Source organism: Terrapene carolina, unplaced genomic scaffold (genome assembly GCF_002925995.2).
Source record: "Terrapene carolina triunguis isolate 2854851 unplaced genomic scaffold, T_m_triunguis-2.0 Scaffold88, whole genome shotgun sequence".
NCBI classification, from domain to species: Eukaryota; Metazoa; Chordata; order Testudines; family Emydidae; genus Terrapene; species Terrapene triunguis.
The window spans coordinates 44,125,347-44,143,473 of NW_020664439.1; the positions used below are offsets into that span (position 1 = coordinate 44,125,347).

The 18,127-nt window shown below is 53.8% G+C and overlaps 1 protein-coding gene across 2 annotated transcripts; it reads right to left on the minus strand.

Moving 5' to 3' along the window:
* Positions 1-1,790: 1,790 nt before the first annotated feature.
* ABCF3 (ATP binding cassette subfamily F member 3) lies at positions 1,791-17,198 on the minus strand. 2 transcript variants are annotated; one of them, XM_026650090.2, is made up of 21 exons: positions 17,041-17,198; positions 15,845-15,992; positions 15,443-15,522; positions 14,937-14,989; positions 12,860-12,957; positions 12,612-12,734; positions 12,012-12,278; positions 11,581-11,661; positions 10,825-10,884; positions 10,155-10,211; positions 9,835-9,857; positions 8,657-8,712; positions 8,214-8,414; positions 7,763-7,839; positions 7,157-7,201; positions 6,474-6,606; positions 6,033-6,121; positions 5,443-5,534; positions 4,502-4,634; positions 3,893-3,980; positions 1,791-3,033 (listed from the first exon to the last, which is right to left on the minus strand). In XM_026650090.2, the coding sequence occupies exons 1-21, from the start codon at positions 17,111-17,113 to the stop codon at positions 2,875-2,877; spliced, it is 2,136 nt and encodes a 711-aa protein (XP_026505875.1). In that variant the 5' UTR covers positions 17,114-17,198; the 3' UTR covers positions 1,791-2,874. The 2 variants fall into 2 exon arrangements, with proteins under 2 accessions (XP_026505875.1, XP_026505876.1); XM_026650091.1 differs by lacking the exons at positions 12,612-12,734; positions 12,860-12,957; positions 14,937-14,989; ... (1 more) ...; positions 15,845-15,992; positions 17,041-17,198 and having other exon boundaries at positions 12,016-12,107.
* Positions 17,199-18,127: the final 929 nt, after the last annotated feature.

Sequence of the window (18,127 nt, forward strand, 5' to 3'; positions counted from 1 at the left end):
GCCACATGTGGCAGGAATCCGAGTATAAGGCTGGGGGTAGAGTCATTCAGTAGTTATAGAGCCCACCACAGGGCTGGATGCAGGATTTCTTTTGTTATTTTTTAAGGGAGTTTGTTTATTTTTTTTAAAGCAGGTGTCTCCTGTCTTTACCACAGCATGGAACATACTGCCCAAGGCAGCCACTGCAAACATACCATTGCAACAGCACAGGAGACAACATTTCCAAAATGCTAATCAAGTAATTAAAAACTAGACCCCCAAAGTAAACAAATGTTAAAATTAAGAGAAGACTAAGTGATTCCCCCACCCACTTCCAGGATCAAGATGCCAGCCATAAGGAGTCTCACTCCAGCAGTTCTGATGTCCCTAAAGAAAAAGGGAGAGCACAGTACTGTGAGTCCAAGGCCAACCACCCAAACAGCTAGAGCTGTTAAGGCAATCCAGTAGCAGGGGTGACTGCTTGCTGGAGAAGGCACTAGGTACAAGTGTGGACTGATAGTGAAGCCCTTTTTTCTAGCACTAAGGCAGGGAAAGCTCAAACTGCACAGGGGTCTGAACTCATCCATGAAGGGCAAGATGGGTCCTAGTTGAGACTGAAGACTTCATAGCATGTTTATCCCCATCCCTGTGTCAAGCACATGAAGAAGGCATGTGGGAGTGGTCAGGCTACTATCAAAACCCCAACTATAGAGGAGAGAACGGCTCCCCTCCCGCTTGCTGCTTCCTTTCTTAGCGTCTTTTGTAGCACTGAGGCTGCAATTGACACTCAGCAGAGCACGGTGCTTTGATGGAAACGCTCCCAGTGAGCCTCAGGAAGCTAGGTTCATCCTAACATCAAGTCCCAGCACTCTTGGGCAGCTCAAGCTGTTACCGTAACATTTTACCCTTCTCAGCACTAGCCCTCCCAGCAGGCTGAAAAAGGCCTGTTGGTTTCCCCAGGGCTACGTCTCTTCGCTGTATGGCCACTACCCTGGCAGATGCAGACCACACATTTGCTACTGATGGTGCTGCGAGAACAGTTTGAAGGTGCCACATACTCTTGCCATAAAAAAAAATAAAGAAAACGCTGGAATGTCAAAGCAAATGTGTGCCAAGAACAATTTCACAAGCAACCTGGACCTGACTGGAAGGCAGGGACATGACAAAGGATACCCAACCCCTGCTTTGGCATGTTCTGGAAGAAGAGCCACAGCTCCTTAGCTAACCATGGTCCAGGAGGAACTGATGGAGGGTTCCATGGGCAGCAGTCCTGCTCCAAGGGTGACAGATGACTGCCAGCAAAGGGAGGGGGAGGTTACCATTGCCATAAAAGCTTTCAGAGCTTGGGGAGTGAGTAGTGCCTGCCTCATGCTAGGGAGCAGAGCCCAAGCAACGAGACTCCTTGCAGATGGTAACTTTAGAAAAAGTTCTCCCCGCCTAGTTCATCTGGCCACACACAAGCTACAGCATCCTCAGCATCACCCCACCACCCATTCCTATGCCTGTTTGTAACACCCCACCCTTCTAATAGTAGTAGCCAAAGAATTCTTTGCTCATACTATGCTCCTGGTACTATGGGCTTTGCTCAGAAGAGGGAGGGCTGGATCTTTTCCCTCCCCCTCATTCAGTCCTTTAGCAAGAACTGAATAATCACATTCCCCTTTCATAGCACGGTTCCTGACTGGAGGCAGAGATTGTGCAGGAACTGTAACCAGCCCCTCTTGCCCAAATTCACTAGCAGTAGAAAGGACGGTAAAGAAACACACTGGAAACCAGCACGTAGAATCCACTAGGGAAATAAGAGTTCCAAGGCCATCAAGTTCTGGTTTTATTTACACTGCAACCACTGGGCTGAGGAACAGGGAGTTTCACTCCATGCTCAATAACTTACCTTGCAATGTACAGTATTTGATCATTGAAAAAGAAATGAAACATAGGGTGGCAGCTGGGACGGACCTAGCCTAGTCCTGCATGGAGAGGCCTTTAGCTGGGAGAAGGGTGCAGGGGTTCGTGCAGTAGTTAAGTTTGGCAGAAGCTTGTGTGCAGGCAAGATCTTGTCCCTGTCTGAATCACAGTGGCCCATTACTCTGCCAAACAGCACAAGCCTTTGGCTCTTACTGACTGCAGCTTAGGGAAAACAACAGCAAACCCTGTCAAGGATTTCCAAGGGACCTTAGCAAGAAGCAGGGCCCTTTCAGCAGCAGCATAAGCTCCCCCATTCCTTAGCAGGACGGGGACAGGAGCATAGGGTCAGGCCAGGAAGAAAGAAGTGTGTTCCTAAGAGGGTTTGACTAGTGTTTGGCAAGTAAAAATGACTGAAAAGCCAGGAGGCGGCAGCTCCTCTCCGCAGAGAGGTTGAGAGGCCTTTCCCAGCACCTCACATGGTTTAAGTTAAAATTGGGGGGAGCGGGGGGAAGAGGGAACTCTATCCCTCTTCTCAGCAGAGCAGCTCAAGGTGCAACAGGTAGCAGCACTCAAGCCCAGCGTTCCCTGCGCACTCAGAGCACCAATCCTCCACTAGCCGCAGAGACTGGCTGAGCTAGGCAGCACCGGGCAGGTGGCAGAGGAGAGGACGTGCTCAGAGCAGACAATACCCACTCTGCACCCCTCCCCTCGCTCCGCAGCTTTAGACTCCCCCTTCCCCCATCACTTTGCTGTCCATTCACCCCTGCCCAGCAGAGGCCTGGTGCAGCTCTAGAGGCAGGAGAGAGGGCCCATTCCACACCCCACAGTTCTGGAGGGAGGGTAAGACAGATGGCAGAGCAGATGGCACAGCTGACAGTCCATGGGGTGCAAGTGGTGTCCCCGCTGCTCCGCTGGGCACCTTTCAGATGGATATTGCGGCCGCTGCACTTCCCCACTCCAGCCAGCTCACACACCGTTTGGGTGCCTCCTTTATAGAAAGCCCTCCTTCCGGAACTGCTCCTGCAGGATGTCCCTGTACTCATCGAAGCCGCCCTCAATGCGCGTCACGGTAGCGTTCTCACACACCCACAGCTCCTTGCACAGCAGGCGAATGAAGCACTCGTCGTGGGACACCAGGATCACACCGCCCTGAGATTGAGGTGCAAAGAGAAAGTGCTTTACACCAGAGGGGCAGGAAACAGCCCAGCTCTAAATACGGTAGCTACTTGAATACTATGGGGAAGGGCAATGTGTCTTGTTAAGTCTGCTGACCCCATGGCTTAGAGGCCAAGAGATTCAAAGGGCTGCTGATACCACAGGGGTGGCCTGAGTAGCTCTCGGAGATGCAGACCACAGGTCCGGGCACAGAAAACAGCGTCATAAAAATGTAAGGCCAGAAGGGACCTCAAGAAGTCATCAAGTACCGCCCTGCACTGAAGCAGGACCAAGTAAACCGAGGTCACTCCTGACAGGTGTTTTCCAACCTGCCCAAAAAACCTCCACAATCTCCTTGGGAAGCCAATTCCAGACGTTAAACAAGAGATTGTGACGGGCTCATCTCATGCTGGCAAACAGGAGTTCATCCCCATGAAGACATCACAAAATATGGCACAAGTGGCATCTTTGCCTAGTACTGGAACAGTACAATGTGCTGAAGGCCAGGCTGAAGTGAAGTGTGCTGGTAGAGCAGGGGGATACCCTGACCTAGAAGAGGGGGTGCTGCGGGTCCAGATCTCTCTCAGAGTTGGGGGCAGGGCCGCTCTCTGGCTGGCTCTTACCGGTCAGCCACTTTCCTGGGCACTAAAAGAACCACCATATTTTTCAAGGGAAGTCTGAAACAAGCCAAGTGACAGGAAGCACAGAGTCATGGTGGAAATGCACCATGTTCTCCACTGGCCAGGATAATTGGGGCCACTTTAACTACACTTAGTGGCTGCCACTGGGCTGGGATGCTGCAGCACCACAAGACAAGAGGCTGCAGGGAGCGTCAGACCCAGGAGAGCCTTACCCGGAATTTATTCAACGCTTTCGCCAGGGCCTCAATGGTCTCCATGTCCAGGTGGTTTGTCGGCTCATCCAGGATATAGAAGTTGGGACTGGAAGGAGAGGAAAGAATCAGCAACTCAGCATTCCACTGGAAGAGGCCCATGCAGAGCCTGCAGTGCAGTCACCTTCTGGTATTACCGTCAAGAACAACGGGCCCCCTGTTAGCGGGGCTTGAGCAAGGTCTCACGCTGGACGGGGGAGCCCAGCGTATTGGTCATGCCGCTCAGAATGTGATAGACGGGCTCTACATGGCAGTGTCTTCTGTCAAGGCTCAGGTCCCCAAGTATCTGCTCTGCCCAGTGTGGGCTATAGGGACCCCTATGTCCCAATTATGGGACTGTGGACTGAGCCCAAAAGGGTAATGATAAGAGCAAGCTGTATGCCTGTCTCCATGCATCGCTCCCTCAGGGTGACCATGCTTCCCCAGAAAGCCCCAGGGCATTGGGTCTCCTACTCAGCCAGAGCCAGTAAAAGACTCTCAGCATCTCGGCTTCCTCCCTAAAACAAACAGGACCTAGAGACAGAGCCGTGTCACTAACAGCAGCAGGAGCAACGTATGGGAGAGGATTACCAGGGCATGGTCATCTGGGCAAATGCCACTCGGCTCTTCTGACCTCCCGATAGGCTGGCGACAGGGCGGACGGCCAGCTCCCCGGAGACTCCGTAGCTTCCCAGCTGGTGACGATACTCCTCCTCTGTCTTCCCTGAAACAGAACACAGGGAGAATGTCACAACCCAGCCCTGGCCTGCGGGCATTAGCTCCCAAGATACTAACTCAGAGCTTCCAGTCAGCCAGGCAAGCTGGACCTAGGTTCTGCACCAAGCACCCCGGAATCTGCAGTGCTCAAGTGCAGGAAGGGGGAAATGCAGCAGCAGAATGGAGGAAATTCACAGACGCTTCAATATGAACCTGAGTGACACAATCAGGACAGGGGCTCCAGGGTACTGGCTGAGATGAAATTCAAGTGACAATGTCCCTAAATTCAGTGCTGCACATTTGTATATAAGGTAAAGCTACATCAGAGAGGAGAAAGCTGGAGGTTTTGGCAGCTGGGAGAGGAGCAATTGGGGCTTTTGCTGCTAAAATGATCAGCAGCTAAACAATCTGCAATGCTGATGCACAACTCTGAAACCTAATGACAACAATCACTTCCCATGGCTCATTTCAGGCTGTCTGCAGCGTCAGACATCCCTGCAGCACTCACACTGTAACACTACCCGAACTTTTCAAGCCAGGTATCAGAGAGCCTGCAGCTCCCGTGAGGTGGGGAAATATTAGACAGGGAAAGAGGATGACCCCAGAGCACTGCGAGAGGTGGTTGGTTCTCTAGGCAGGAGCTCCTATCTGCATCCAGGGGAGGCCTCCCCAGTGCATCAATGCTGCTCCTTGCTTGGCAGAAGGCGCCAGCTCTACTTGGCCCAGGAGGCAAGACATCAAATGTAGGTCTCACCTGGCACCACCAAGCGCTCAGAATGGCCCAGAGTCAATGTCCTTGGAAGTCTGATGCTCACCTGGGAACCTCTTGGCCAATAACTCTACAGCACTGATGTTTAAGTCCAGCTGGTCCACATGATGCTGACTGAAGTAGCCAATTTTCAGGTTCCTGCCAAGCCAGAGAGGAGAAGCCATTATAGGCAGCGCTACCCAGAGCTCCTCTGGCCCCACCCACTTGCTGCCAAGAGCGAGACAGAGGGGTCAGGAAGGGAAGGTGTGCGCAAGTGTGGTGGCGGGGAGGGAGGGGGGGTGTTGCCTTCCCCAGGGATTGGGGATCTGGCTGCTGCACGACAGCTTAATGGCCAAGAGCTCTAAGTCTTGGCCATTGGTAACAGGGGAAACATGTTAATGCAGGTTGCCCCAAGCCACCGGAGGTGTCGGGAGGTGGCCCCAGGGCAGAAGGAGCAGCCTTTCCGGGGACCCACCCATAGTGCTTTTGGGGAAGTGGCCGATAATCCATGCTCCCTCCAGCACTCTGCAAACGGGGGGCAATTTCCCACAATCCCCTCTCCCTTTGCAAATCCAGAGACCTCTTGGCCCTTACTCCACGATGCCCCACAACCCCTCCCCATGTGCTAAAGCCAGGCAATATCAACGCAAGCTGTACCTGTGTGCGTGTCTAATCCCTCGAACAGGTGCCAGGTCTCCCATCAGGATCTTTAACATGGTTGACTTGCCAGCTCCGTTCTCCCCGACCTGGGCAAAGAAGCAATTGATGAGAGACTAGGTCCCACAGGGACCGCACTGGGGCCCCAAGACTGGACTGGATTTTGGGGGTGGAAGGTATAATTGACCGTCCCCCATTACCACTGTCCAGGGCCCTCCTCCACACCCAGGGGGGCTAGCCACAGGACAGCAGATACTGCAGCAAAGAGCTCCACAGCCCCAGCTGGCCACAAAAGGGTTATGTGCCACACTCCAGCTGTGATCCCCTTGTACGACATCTGCCTCAACTGCCCAAATCCTACTTCTAGGGCCTGCCAGGTCTCTCCTGAAGCATCCCCTTGAGGCCCCATCCCAGCTAGAAGACCAGGTCCCCAGTACGTACCACACAGATCCGGGACTCCAGGTCAGCTGAGACAGAGAGGCCACGGAAGATGCAGTGACTTGGGTTGTAGCTGAAATCCACTTCATCCAGCTGCAGGATTGGGGGAGAGAATTTCTCAAAGCCATCAGGGAACCTGTAAGGGGGTGGGGGGGAGAGGAAACCCCAGGGAGGTGAATACAACAGGCAAGGGGAGAGGTAGCCGGGGGAAGCACAACACCTGAAGTGGAGAAATACCCACACACACCATACGAGGCAGGGTGAGGGCAGGAAAGGACGCTGCTTCGCTTACTCCACACTTGCCAACCTCCACCTTCTGGGATAGGGAAGGCATTCAGCACAGAACCCCACCTGCCTGCCGTGTGCACCCATCACGGCTGTATCTGGCCCACCCAACCCATCTTCCCTGGACCTGGATCCGTGCCCCCACCATGAGAATGATGCAAGCAAACCAAGGAAACAGTAGGATGTATGTGCATGCCTGGGCCTGATACCAGGGAAGGCAGAGAGGAGGGCAACCTGGGGAGATGGCACCAGCTTCTGCAGCCTTGATAAGGCCATGTTTTACAGAGCACACTCCCAGTAACAGGACCTGGGAGGCAGGAAGCTGTGGGTCTGAGGCTGCTAGTCACCAGTACAGGGAACCGAGCTACCAGTTCCTCACGACGGGCTCTGTGGTCACTTACTTCATCATCACTTCAGACTCTTTGTCCACAGGTTTCAGCTCCGGCCTAGGAGAAGGAGAAACTTGTCACTCTGAGCGGAGATATTGCTGTACCAGGACAGTGCCTCCTCCCCACACGCCATGCAATTCCCTGGTCTGGGGTGGAGTGGGGGGATTTCTGCCCCAAGGCAGGGGGCCGGGAGTATGTCAGTGACACCCCCAGCCACATACTGTACAACCATCCAGCCCCATAGTCTCACCCCAGGTGGCCTCAGAGACAGGATGGGAAGCAAAGAGGAGATGAACCCTTGGGGAACAGACCATGTAGGTCAGGTGACCCCCTCCAAAAGAGCAGGCCCTATGTCTGGTCAGCCAGAGATTGGCCGTTTCTGGGTCCAGAGCCATTCCCAGGCCCCAGAGCCAGCCCTGTAAGCCTAGAGAAACTCCACGGTGTTTCAGGCCTATGTGGAACCATCAACACTTTCTTCTTACTCAAATAGGATTAGGTGCTTTACCACCTAGCCAAGTGGCATAGTTTAACTGCATGTCATGGTCTCCCCCCGCTGTGCCAGTGGTGCAGTCCAAACACATGCCACTGCTTCCCCTCCTCCCAGGCCCAAACACTCACAGTTTCTCCAGCAGCTTGAGTTTGCTCTGCACTTGGGACGCCCGGTTTGCATTATAGCGAAATCGATCAATGAAGACCTAGGAGAGAACAGAATATCAGAGTCCCCTGGCCCCAGGTGGTACCAGCCACTAACCTCTGCCCGCTGCTACGGCCCCACCTCAGAGCTTGTCCTCCTACAGTGGGAGCTGAGCTGTGGGCCAGATACCCCTCTAAAGCCAGAGCAACATGGAGGACAGCCCGAGAACAGTCTATGGGTGTCAGTATGAATGAGGACTAGAAATGTTCCCCCTAGGAGCCCCTCCATTGCCCCCCACTGGCAACCGCCAGAGCCATGCTGCACATGAATGAGTTCTGTAAACTGGCTCCTCTGTTGGAGGAAGTCCCAGAATGGTACAATGATGCTCTTCTCACAGGATGTGATCACATCCACGCCATGCCACCACCTCTGTACCTGGATATGTTCCCGGTACTGCTGCTGGGCCTCATACTCCCGCTGCTGGTTCTTCAGCCGCTCCTCCTTGATCTTCATGAAGTTCTCAAAGTTGCCCCGGTAGGTCTCGAGACGCTGCGAGTGCAGGTGGATGATGTCAGTGGCCACCGCATTCAGGAAGTTCCGGTCGTGGGACACCACTAGGATGGTTGACTGCCAGGTCTAGAGGAGATAGTAGCAGGGAGGCCTGAGCCAAGCCATTAATTGATCCCAGGGGAGCTTCACCCAGCCAACGGGGAACTCCAGCCTGTGCCACAGGGGCCCATATCCCATGGCTACTGCCTATCAAACCATGAGGGAGTAATGGGAGTAATCTCCACTCCAATGGTGCATCACCAAAGAACTGGTGATCTTAGACAGCAGCCTGCCACAGGTCACATGACCCTTTTGCCATCCTCACCTACCTGCAGATAGTTCTCCAGCCACAGAATGGCCCTCACATCCAACATGTTAGTAGGCTCTGAAAGGGAACAGAAAAGGGACAGGGATCAGGGGATTCAGTCCTCACAAAGGATGGCAAACAGCAAGCTGATAAGAACATGCAAAGCTACTACTTGCTCCAGAACTAGGACCATTGGAAAGGGGACTGTTACAGCAGTGCCCAGAGAATCATGGGAACAACGTACTGGGCACTGCATACACCCACAGGGTGAGAGTCGGACAAGATGCAACAAACAGGGAAAATCTGGTGGCTCCCAACTTGCACGGTTGGCAGGTTTCAAGTCATCTTTGGTAATAAACACAAATACTAACACCTTCAGAGCCCTTGAACAAGCCAACATCTGCCCCAGAGTGGAGGGGCTTTCCCCTGTGACTCAGGCTGGAACCAGGAGACAGACGAGAAGGACTCCTATGTGCACAGAGTGCTATAGGAGCAGTGCCCATGGTGAGCACTGTACGGGGCTAGGGGGTGCGGCGCTGCAGGGTGTGATGTAGAGGACTCAGCAGTGGGCACTCTCCCCTCTAAGCCATTGCTGACCCCCACGCCCTGGCACACTGCAAGGGGCCACAGTGCCAGCATATACATGAAGTGTGTAACTGAGACCCAGAACGTTGGGAGTTAACCCGTGTCCTGGCCAAAGCAACTTGGGGAGCTGCATTCTGCCTCATTTCTCCTGGGGAAGGGATCCAACTGTTCCACCCTGGTGGCTTTGCTAATTGCTGGGAACCTGGTTCCACTCCTGAGACTGGGGAAGGGATCATTCCAGGGAGAAGTGACCCATTTGTGTTAAGTGATCTGCCTTCAGGGCACCATCATCCAGCCAGAGCTCTGGCCATCTCCCACACAGAGATCACCAGGCCAGCCAAGATCAATGGCCAGGGAGGAAAAGGGGACAGGATAAGCTATTTGACTTCCTTAGATGTCTGGACTCCTCTGGTGAGCCAGTACACAGGGGTCTCACTGCGCCACATGCAGCAAGGCATCTCCACAGCCCTGGCAGCACCAGGTGAACAGCTGCACAGTCACTCGGGATAGGAGGCCAAAAAGCCATACCAGGTCTCCCATTCCCAGCAAGGGCATTCAGAGCATCCCACAAGGCCACAGCTCAGAGATGAGAAGGGATTCATGGCATTCACTTACCATCAAGCAGAAGAAGATCTGGTCTGAGAGAGAGTGGGGGGAAGGAGGAGGGAGAGAACAGTTAATACCAGGTTTAAATATGAGTAGATCTACTGTAAGATGGTTTTAATTCAATTATTTGTTAAGCTGCCAGGAGAGGCTGGGACCAGAGTAGCTGGGGGCTCCCCCCACAGCCAGTACTGCCCTGCTCCCTTGCTGGCAGAGTGAGTGTGAGCTAACCCCAAGGTAGCTCCTGGCCTCTGCCATCACGGAGTCTAGCCTACTTTAACAGAGATGAACTGAGTGTAATAAGATCAAATATGGACCATGCTGAGACCTACCTGGCAAAAAGGGCCCTGGCTAAGGCCAACCTCATTCTCCAGCCCCCGGAGAACTCTCTGAGTAGAGAAAAAGCCACATAGAGGAGGCATCAGCACTCAATACAGAACCACCCTGACTTAGCTCATCCACAAGAAGTCCTCACCCACAAGTCACCCTGTTCTCTCACCCCATGACCCCTCCACAGCAGAGATGCCAGGGCTCACCACCACCTGGGGAAGGAGGTGCCCTTTAAACTCTGCTGTCATCCCAGAGAGAGCTTGTCACTGCAGCAGGGGTGAGATGCAGCAGGCCCTGGCTCAGAAGTTACAAGGGGCAGCAAAACCTCGCCATGACGTGCCAGCTGCTGAACTTGAGAGCAGCATCACATGATGCTGGGTTGCTCTGTGCCCTGCCACATTCGCAGCAGCCTGATTCAGGAGGGAAACAGCCAAGTCCTCCCAAAGAGCATACCAGCTGCTGTTACAGCTGCTCCAGGCCACCCCCACAGCAACAGCAAAGGGGACACCAGTGACCCACAGAGCAACCGGCAGTGCCCAATGTTTAGTCTGATGTCTCTAGCCTGGCAAGAGAGAAGCAGTGGGTCGGGCAGCCCAGGCCCCTCCATGCCTAGGGCAGGGAGGAATCTACCCAAGCACTGACACCTTGATGCACAGACCAGGGGAGACTTACTTGGTTGTCTGTTGCTGCATCTTTGCACTGAAGCCCAGCCCAGCAAGAATGACAGACGCCCTGTGGGGAAGAGGAGAGACAGGCCCCTGAAATGCACTCGACAGCTACGTGTAACTGCCTGAGCACAGGGCTCAGAATCCAAGACAAGTGCTGCAATGGAGATGGCTGCGGTATTGAAAGGATGCTGCAAGATTTTGGGCCCAGCAGAAACCCATCTCCTGCCCAACAGCAGCAGCCACGCTGGGAATCCCAGCTTCCCAACAGGGCACAGGATGGTTTGGACATGACGTTCTGGGGTTTGAAATCAGACACTGACTCCAGGGCACCGGCCCAGAGTTAAAGAAGTCCAGCCCTGCCTCTCAGGCCAGCATAACATTCAGTTTCTATTACTTACAACAGACATGGAAACATCTCCCAGCCGGTCACCTTCTGGGAAGTCCCAGAGGAGCACCATTAATCTAGTCACTAGAGGGTAAGAAAGCCTGACTTTCCCAAAAATCTCTGGGGAGCTCCCAGCTCCTCCAGTCACCACCTCTCCCAGCTGTAGAGAATGAGGGAGGAGCAGTGGCTACAAGTACCTCTAGCCCATTTGTTAGATTCCATGGCCAGGTAAGGACATCCCACTGATAGGAGTCCATGCCTTGAATCCTGGAGTCCATGTCCACCAGCCTAAATACCCATCAGCCAACACCCCAGGCTGGCTGCAGACAGCTACGGGCAGACCCCATGCCGGCTCAGACAGGGGACTCATCTTACCTGGCTGGCGCCTTGTCTGCCTCGATCTCTTCCAGCTTGGCGTAGATTTCCGACAGTCTGTCACCTTCTGTACCTTGTCCCCTGGAAGGAGACACAAGGGCAGCATAGGGAATTCTTTTATGGTCAGGGTTTAAAAATCGGCTCTCTCGGGTTGTGTGCACCTAGGCTGGGGGAGAAGGCAAGCAGGGAGGCTCATCTAAGCAGAACTCAGGCTCCTGGGGCATGCACTCCATTCCTACTGGAGCTTTAATCTGAACAAGACCAGCCCCAGGGAGGAGAGATGAAAGCCACTAGCCGACCCTAGGGCTCAATTTCAGTGCTAGCACGTGGCAGGAGAAAGCACAGGTCTCTCAGGGACACTAGGCTCAGGCACTAGGAGCGGGACCGGAAGCGGGACCGGCTCAGGCACGGTCTACACGTCAGAGTCTCACTTGCCAGCGTTGATCCTGGCTGTCAGCTCCCTCTCCTCCTGCAGCAGGCTCTCGCGGGCGGTGTCGCACTCCAACACGCTCTGCAGAGCCGGCGTCTCATCCCCTGCCACCTCCTGCTCCACATGGAGGATGCTGATGTGCGAGGGGATGCGCAGACTGCGGCTGGCCATCATCTTCAGCAGAGTGGTCTTGCCCAGCCCATTCCTGCCCACCAAGCCGTAGCGCCGGCCAAATGCCAGGTTCAGGTCTGCACCCGTTAGCAGGACACTACGGCAAGAGAACAGACCGATATCTAGTCAGCCTGACAGTTCACCTGCAAGGAGACAGCAGCACCTTCACTGGATGGTAGGTTCTGCTGGGAACTTCATGAAAACTGCTGCCCAAAGCCAGAGGGAGGACAAGCCCCCACACAGTGGCACTCAATCCTGACCTGTTGCATCTTCCCCACCTCCCGCTATTCCAGTCCAGGCTGCCCCGCAATCCTATCCCACCACCTCCCCTATTCTAGGGTTCCCTCACACACACTGCGGCCACTGTATGTCAATCTTCCCCCTCCTCTCCCAGCCTCCCCCGGGTCCTTCCCACCCCACAGGGACTCACCGCTCACCGAAGGACACGTCAAAGTTCTCAACGCGCACATCGTATGACTTGTTCTTGCCCGATGATTCCATGCGAGTCTCCTTCTTGCTGGATGCCTGGCTAGCAGATGCCTCCTCCAGGACCCTGGAACCAGACATGAAAGAAAGCAGAGCTTCAGTGTGGGGAAGCCCCGGAGCATATCAGGCTCCTCAGAGAGCCACACTCATCAGTGCGATCAGAGCCTGCCCTCCAGCCACATGCACACTCACAGTAGGCCAGCGGGGTTCAGGGAATCCCGCTCTGTCCTCTTGGTCTGCTTGGCCTTCAGTTTGGCTTCTGCCTTCTCCAGCTTCTTGGCATTCACCATCTGGGACACAAGGAAGGGCATTCAGAAAAGAGCAAGAATGACCATCAGGGGCCTGGAACAATTGACTAGAGTAAGGGGGAAGAGCCTAGTTCGGAGGGAAAAATCCCTGATGGGTGGAAATTTCGAGGAGGAAGGGTCAATTATTTAGGTGGGACACGAGGATGTGACTAAGAGGGTGCGGATGGCACTAACAGGCATTTCAGGGTCACAGCTCCAGCTGGGAGCTGTTTGGACAAATCCGTGGAGAATCAATTACCTAGGGGGAATAATCTTGCCCTGGAGTGGTGGACAAACTTGATGGGATCTAACCATTTGCTCTTCCCCTAGGTCTCATTTTTATGATTCTAGGAACCTGAGAATCTCCCAGTTTCTTCTGCCAATTCACTGTCTCTAACACTCCCCCTCCACCCCAAGACAGCCCACCCTCCCCACCACTCACTCCGCCCCATTAACCATTCCACTTAGCCAGTAAGATGGGCCTTTGGCAGACAGATACTAACTCCAGCTACATGGTTAGTAAGTCTGGCTGGGGTTCCAATATTTAATAAATTCATAGATTTTAAGGCCAGAATGGACCACTGTGATCATCCAGTCTGACCTCCTGTATATCACAGGTCAGGGGACCTCCCTTAATTTATTTCCTCCTTCCAGTCAAACAGCTGTGGTTGTACTAGTACATATTTTCTAGAAAAGTTATTTCTAATCTGAAGATGTCTAGTTACAACTTCCAGCCTTTGGATCTTGTTATATCTATGTCTGCTAAATTTAAGAGCCTTTTATCATCCAATTTCTGTTCCCCATATATGTACTTCTAAGCTGTGATCAAGTCACCGCCTCTTTGTTAAGCTAAATAGATGGAGCTCCTTGAGTCGAAGGCAGGTTTCCCAATCCTTTAATCATTCTCATGGCTCTTCTCTGAGCCTTCTCCAATTTATCAACATCCTTCTTGAATTAATTGTCATCAGAAATGGACAGCATTCCAGTACTGTGCCAAATAAAGAGGTAATATCACCTTCCTGTTTGAGGGTCTTCTTTATACAGCCAAGGATCACATTAGGCCTCTTGCCCATAGCATCACACTGGGAGTTCACGTTCAGCTGATTATTCACCATGACCTCCAAGTCCCCCACCCTCCCGAGTCACTTCTTCTCAAGACAGAGTCTTGTATCCTGTAAGTATGGCCTATACTCTTTGTTCCTAAATGTGTAACTTTACATTTGGCTGTACTGAAACACAATTGCACCCAGCACACCGAGTGATCCTCTTATTTACTATTCCCCGCTCCCAAGCTTTGTCTCATCTACAGATTTTTATCATTAACGATTTTATTTTTTCTTCCAGGTCATTGACAAAAATATTAAATAGCTTAGAACTGATCCCTGTGGGACCTCACTAGAAACACACACACCCAGTGATGATTCCCCATTTACAATTACATTTTGAGACCTATCAGTTAGCCAGTTTTTAATCCATGCACTGTTAATTTTAAACTGTTCTAGTTTTTTAAATCAAAATATGCGGTACCAAGTCATACCCCTTGGAGAAGTCTAAGTATATTACATCAACACTGATATTACCTTTATCAACCAAACTTGTTATCTAATCAAAAAATGATATCAAGTTAGTTTGACAGGATCTGTTTTCCATAAAGCCATGTTGATTGGTATTATTACCCTCTTCTAATTCTTTATTGACTCCTCTATCAGCTGTTCCACTAATCTATCCAGGATCAATGTCAGGCTCCCAGGTCTACAATTACCTAGGTAATTCTGTTTACCAGATCAAGACCAAGCAGCCCCACACATAAAAGTGAAGGTGTGAACAGAGAGAAAGCAATGTCAACATCTAGAGAGAAAGCCTCACTCCCCAGCCTATTGTGTGGATATATGTGTAAGAAAGCAAGGCCCTCTCAGCATCTCGAGCAATGCAGCGGGCAAGCTGGTAACAGCATGAGCAGGACGTATCCCTTTCTTACTTACTGAGTTCTGGTCTCTCTTTAGCAACAGCGTCGGCAACAGGTCGACGCCAGAATCTGCAATCAACAAGAAAGGCACAGTAATACTCAGCCCTTCTCTCTCTCCAGCACCTTCTGCCGAGGCAAGCTCAGTGCTTAATACAAATCTACCCAGCTCCCTGGCAGGAAAATTAATAACCTATTTTACAGATGGAGAGAGGTGAAATGACCTGCCCAAAAATCATACGGCTAGTGAGTAGCCGAGCTGAGAATAGAATTCAAGGCTTTATTCCTAGTTCTGTTCTTGCCATTAGAGCTCTCGGTCTCAAAGACCACAGGATGAGCTCCTCGACATTCCAAGGAGGACGTCTCATTCCAATCCATAAACTCCAGGGTTTATAAACTTCCCACCACAACGATGCTTCTGTTGGAAGGAGCAGATCAGCTGGGAGACTGTCCAGTCAGATGAGCAGCTCGGGCACTTAAGGTCAATTCCCTAGGAGCAAGGGCTGCTCAGTGTTCGTTACTTACCATAGTTGTCTGTGATCTTGGAAAGTTGAATAGGTGCATCCAGCAGCACCTGGCTGCATCCCCGTGAGTTTTCCTCATCTCTGTAACATACAGGAGAGTCAGGGAGTAAAGGTGCCAAGATCCCATCCTCTTCTGCAACATTCCCATCTGCCACACACCTCCCCACAGGAGTCTCAGATGCTGCCCAAAGTTATTCTTTGTCACTCAGTTTTACATCCTCATTCCATACATTCCAGATGCTGACACTTGTCAGCACAGCTCCAAAGTAAAATGCAGGCTCCAACACATCACAAGACCCAGAGTCCACCTGATCTCTCACCGCCTTGGCCCCAGGCCTGTTTCCAGATCCTTGCACTGAGGCCCAAGAGCCTCCCACCATGTCACTTGACAGAGAATACTTACAGGTGGAGGGTGTTGTACATCCTCTGGCAGATATCCCGGATGTCCTCATCATCTTTGGAGTCTCTGGACACTTCCTGCAAGAGCTCTCCCACCGCTTCAAACAGATCATCCACAGACTCAAAATCTGCACTGCCACTATGCAGGATCCCTGCAAGAGGAAAGAGACAAGCCACTGAGCAACAAGCCCCAAATAATCCCAACCCAAACAACAGCCAGCGTCACGGGCTCAGCACTTCATCATCCTAACAACTCCAGTGAGCAACAAGGATCATTCTGGGCTTAAGGTAGTGGGCTGGGACTCGAGCGCCAATCGAAGAAACCAAATAAGAGAGCTGTGGATTCAATTCCAGGCTCTGCCACAGATGTCCCGTGTGACCATGCACAAGTCACTTTGGCCCAGATCCTCAAAGGGATTTAGGCTCCTCACTGACATCAAAGCCAACAGGAATGAGGTGCCTTAGTGTCTCTGTGCCTCAGATCCCCATCATGGGATCAGACTCCCTCTCTCACAGGAATTGAGAATAATTTCATTAATATTTGAAAGGCTCTGACTAGGCTGCTGGGGGCCGTAGAAGCACCTAGATAATCAGACCCCCCCCACCTCAGACAGCAGGGTTTGAAGCCTCCCCCACAAGCAGCAAGCCTTCTGATGAGGGGGGAGGGATATGCTCAGTGGTTTGACCATTGGCCTGCTAAACCCAGGGTTGTGAGTTCAATCCTTGAGGGGGCCATTTAGGGATTTGGGGCAAAAATCTGTCTGGGGATTGGTCCTGCTTTGAGCAGGGGGTTGGACTAGATGACCTCCTGAGGTCCCTTCCACCCCTGATAGTCTAGGATTTTATGAGCCGGGCCAGCCTGGGACTCAATCTCCGCGCGTGGGGAGCTGGCGCAAGGCGGCAGGAGAGCGCACGCGTCTCGCCGAGCGGGGCCGCTCCAGAGGCTCGGTTTCCGGGGAAGACACCCAGCGTCTCCCGGAGTCTCAGACCGGCCCTGGCAGGGCAGGAGCCTGTGGGCCCCACTCGGGGGCTGGGGACGCTGGAGATCAAGGGGAGGGCAGCGGCGCCCGCCTCACCTCAGAGCCGCGGGGCGGCGGCCGGGCGCCCCGGGAAGAAGCGGGAACCCCGCCGAGACACCGGGCAGGGCATCCCCGAGCCCCGCTGGGCCCCACCCCCTGGGGCCTCCCGCCGCCCCCTCACCGGTCACGTAGGCGAACACCTCCCCGTCGAGCTCGGGGAACTCGCTGCGCAAGATCTCGGCGCAGGAGGCCATCGCCGCGCAGCCCGCCCCCGGCACCGGACCGCAGGCCCCGGACCAGCCCACCCCGGGCCACGCAGTCCTGGAAAAGGGGGAAGCGCGGGGCACGCCGGGAAAAGGTCCGCCGCGCGCGCGGGCTGCCGGGAAATCGAGTCCGGGACCAGCCACAGCGCGAGGGACGGCGGGATAGGGAGTCCCACGCATGCGCCTCTACCTGGGGCGCGCAGTCCTCGCAAGTTCCCGCCAGGACAGGGGAGGCGCATGCGCAGTGTGTGAAACGGGGTTGGGGGCGGGGCTCTAGAGCAGGGAGCAGAGCATAGAGGTCAAGGGGCGGGGCAACGACGTGGTTGCCCCAGTGATCAGAGGTTGGGCCCCGCCCCCCTGCTGATGGGGTGAGGGCTGCTGGGAACTGAGGGGTTCGGCCCAGCCCACCCCTGGTAGCCTGGGGGAACCAGCCAGCGGGGATCCTGACCCCCAGGGGTGCTGGGGACTTCGGGCCTCTCACTGTCCCCCATCAATGACTCTGCCCAGCTGGGGGCCCCCAGCACAGGGGTTCCCACTTTTCTTTTTGCTGGGACCCCCCCTTTGGAAATATTTCAGGCTGTGGTGACCCCCCCCAAAAAAAGTGACTGTGGTCCCACCCCCATACCAGGCCACCCTTTCTGCTGCACTGCTGCTGCTGGCGGCAGCGCTGCCTTCAGAGCCAGGCGCCCAGCCAGCCGCCACTGCTCTCCGGCCCCCCAGCTCTGCAGGCAGCAGCGAAGCCAGGGTGGCAATTCCACAACCCTCCTACAATCGGCCTGTGACCCCTTTTCGGGGTCAGGAAGCCCAATTTGAGAAACGGTGCGCTAGGGGCTGCTGTCGTCCCTCGATGCCCCTGCCCTGCACAGCGCTGGGTCTCTGGCAGACATGCTGCCGGCCAGCAGGGATCTGCTGTGGGGCAGGTGAAGGAGTGGGGTCTGTGGGGAGTGCCCCAGCCTCTTGTCACCGCCTGAGGGGCTCGAGGCGGACTTCAAAGGGTCCGTTGGC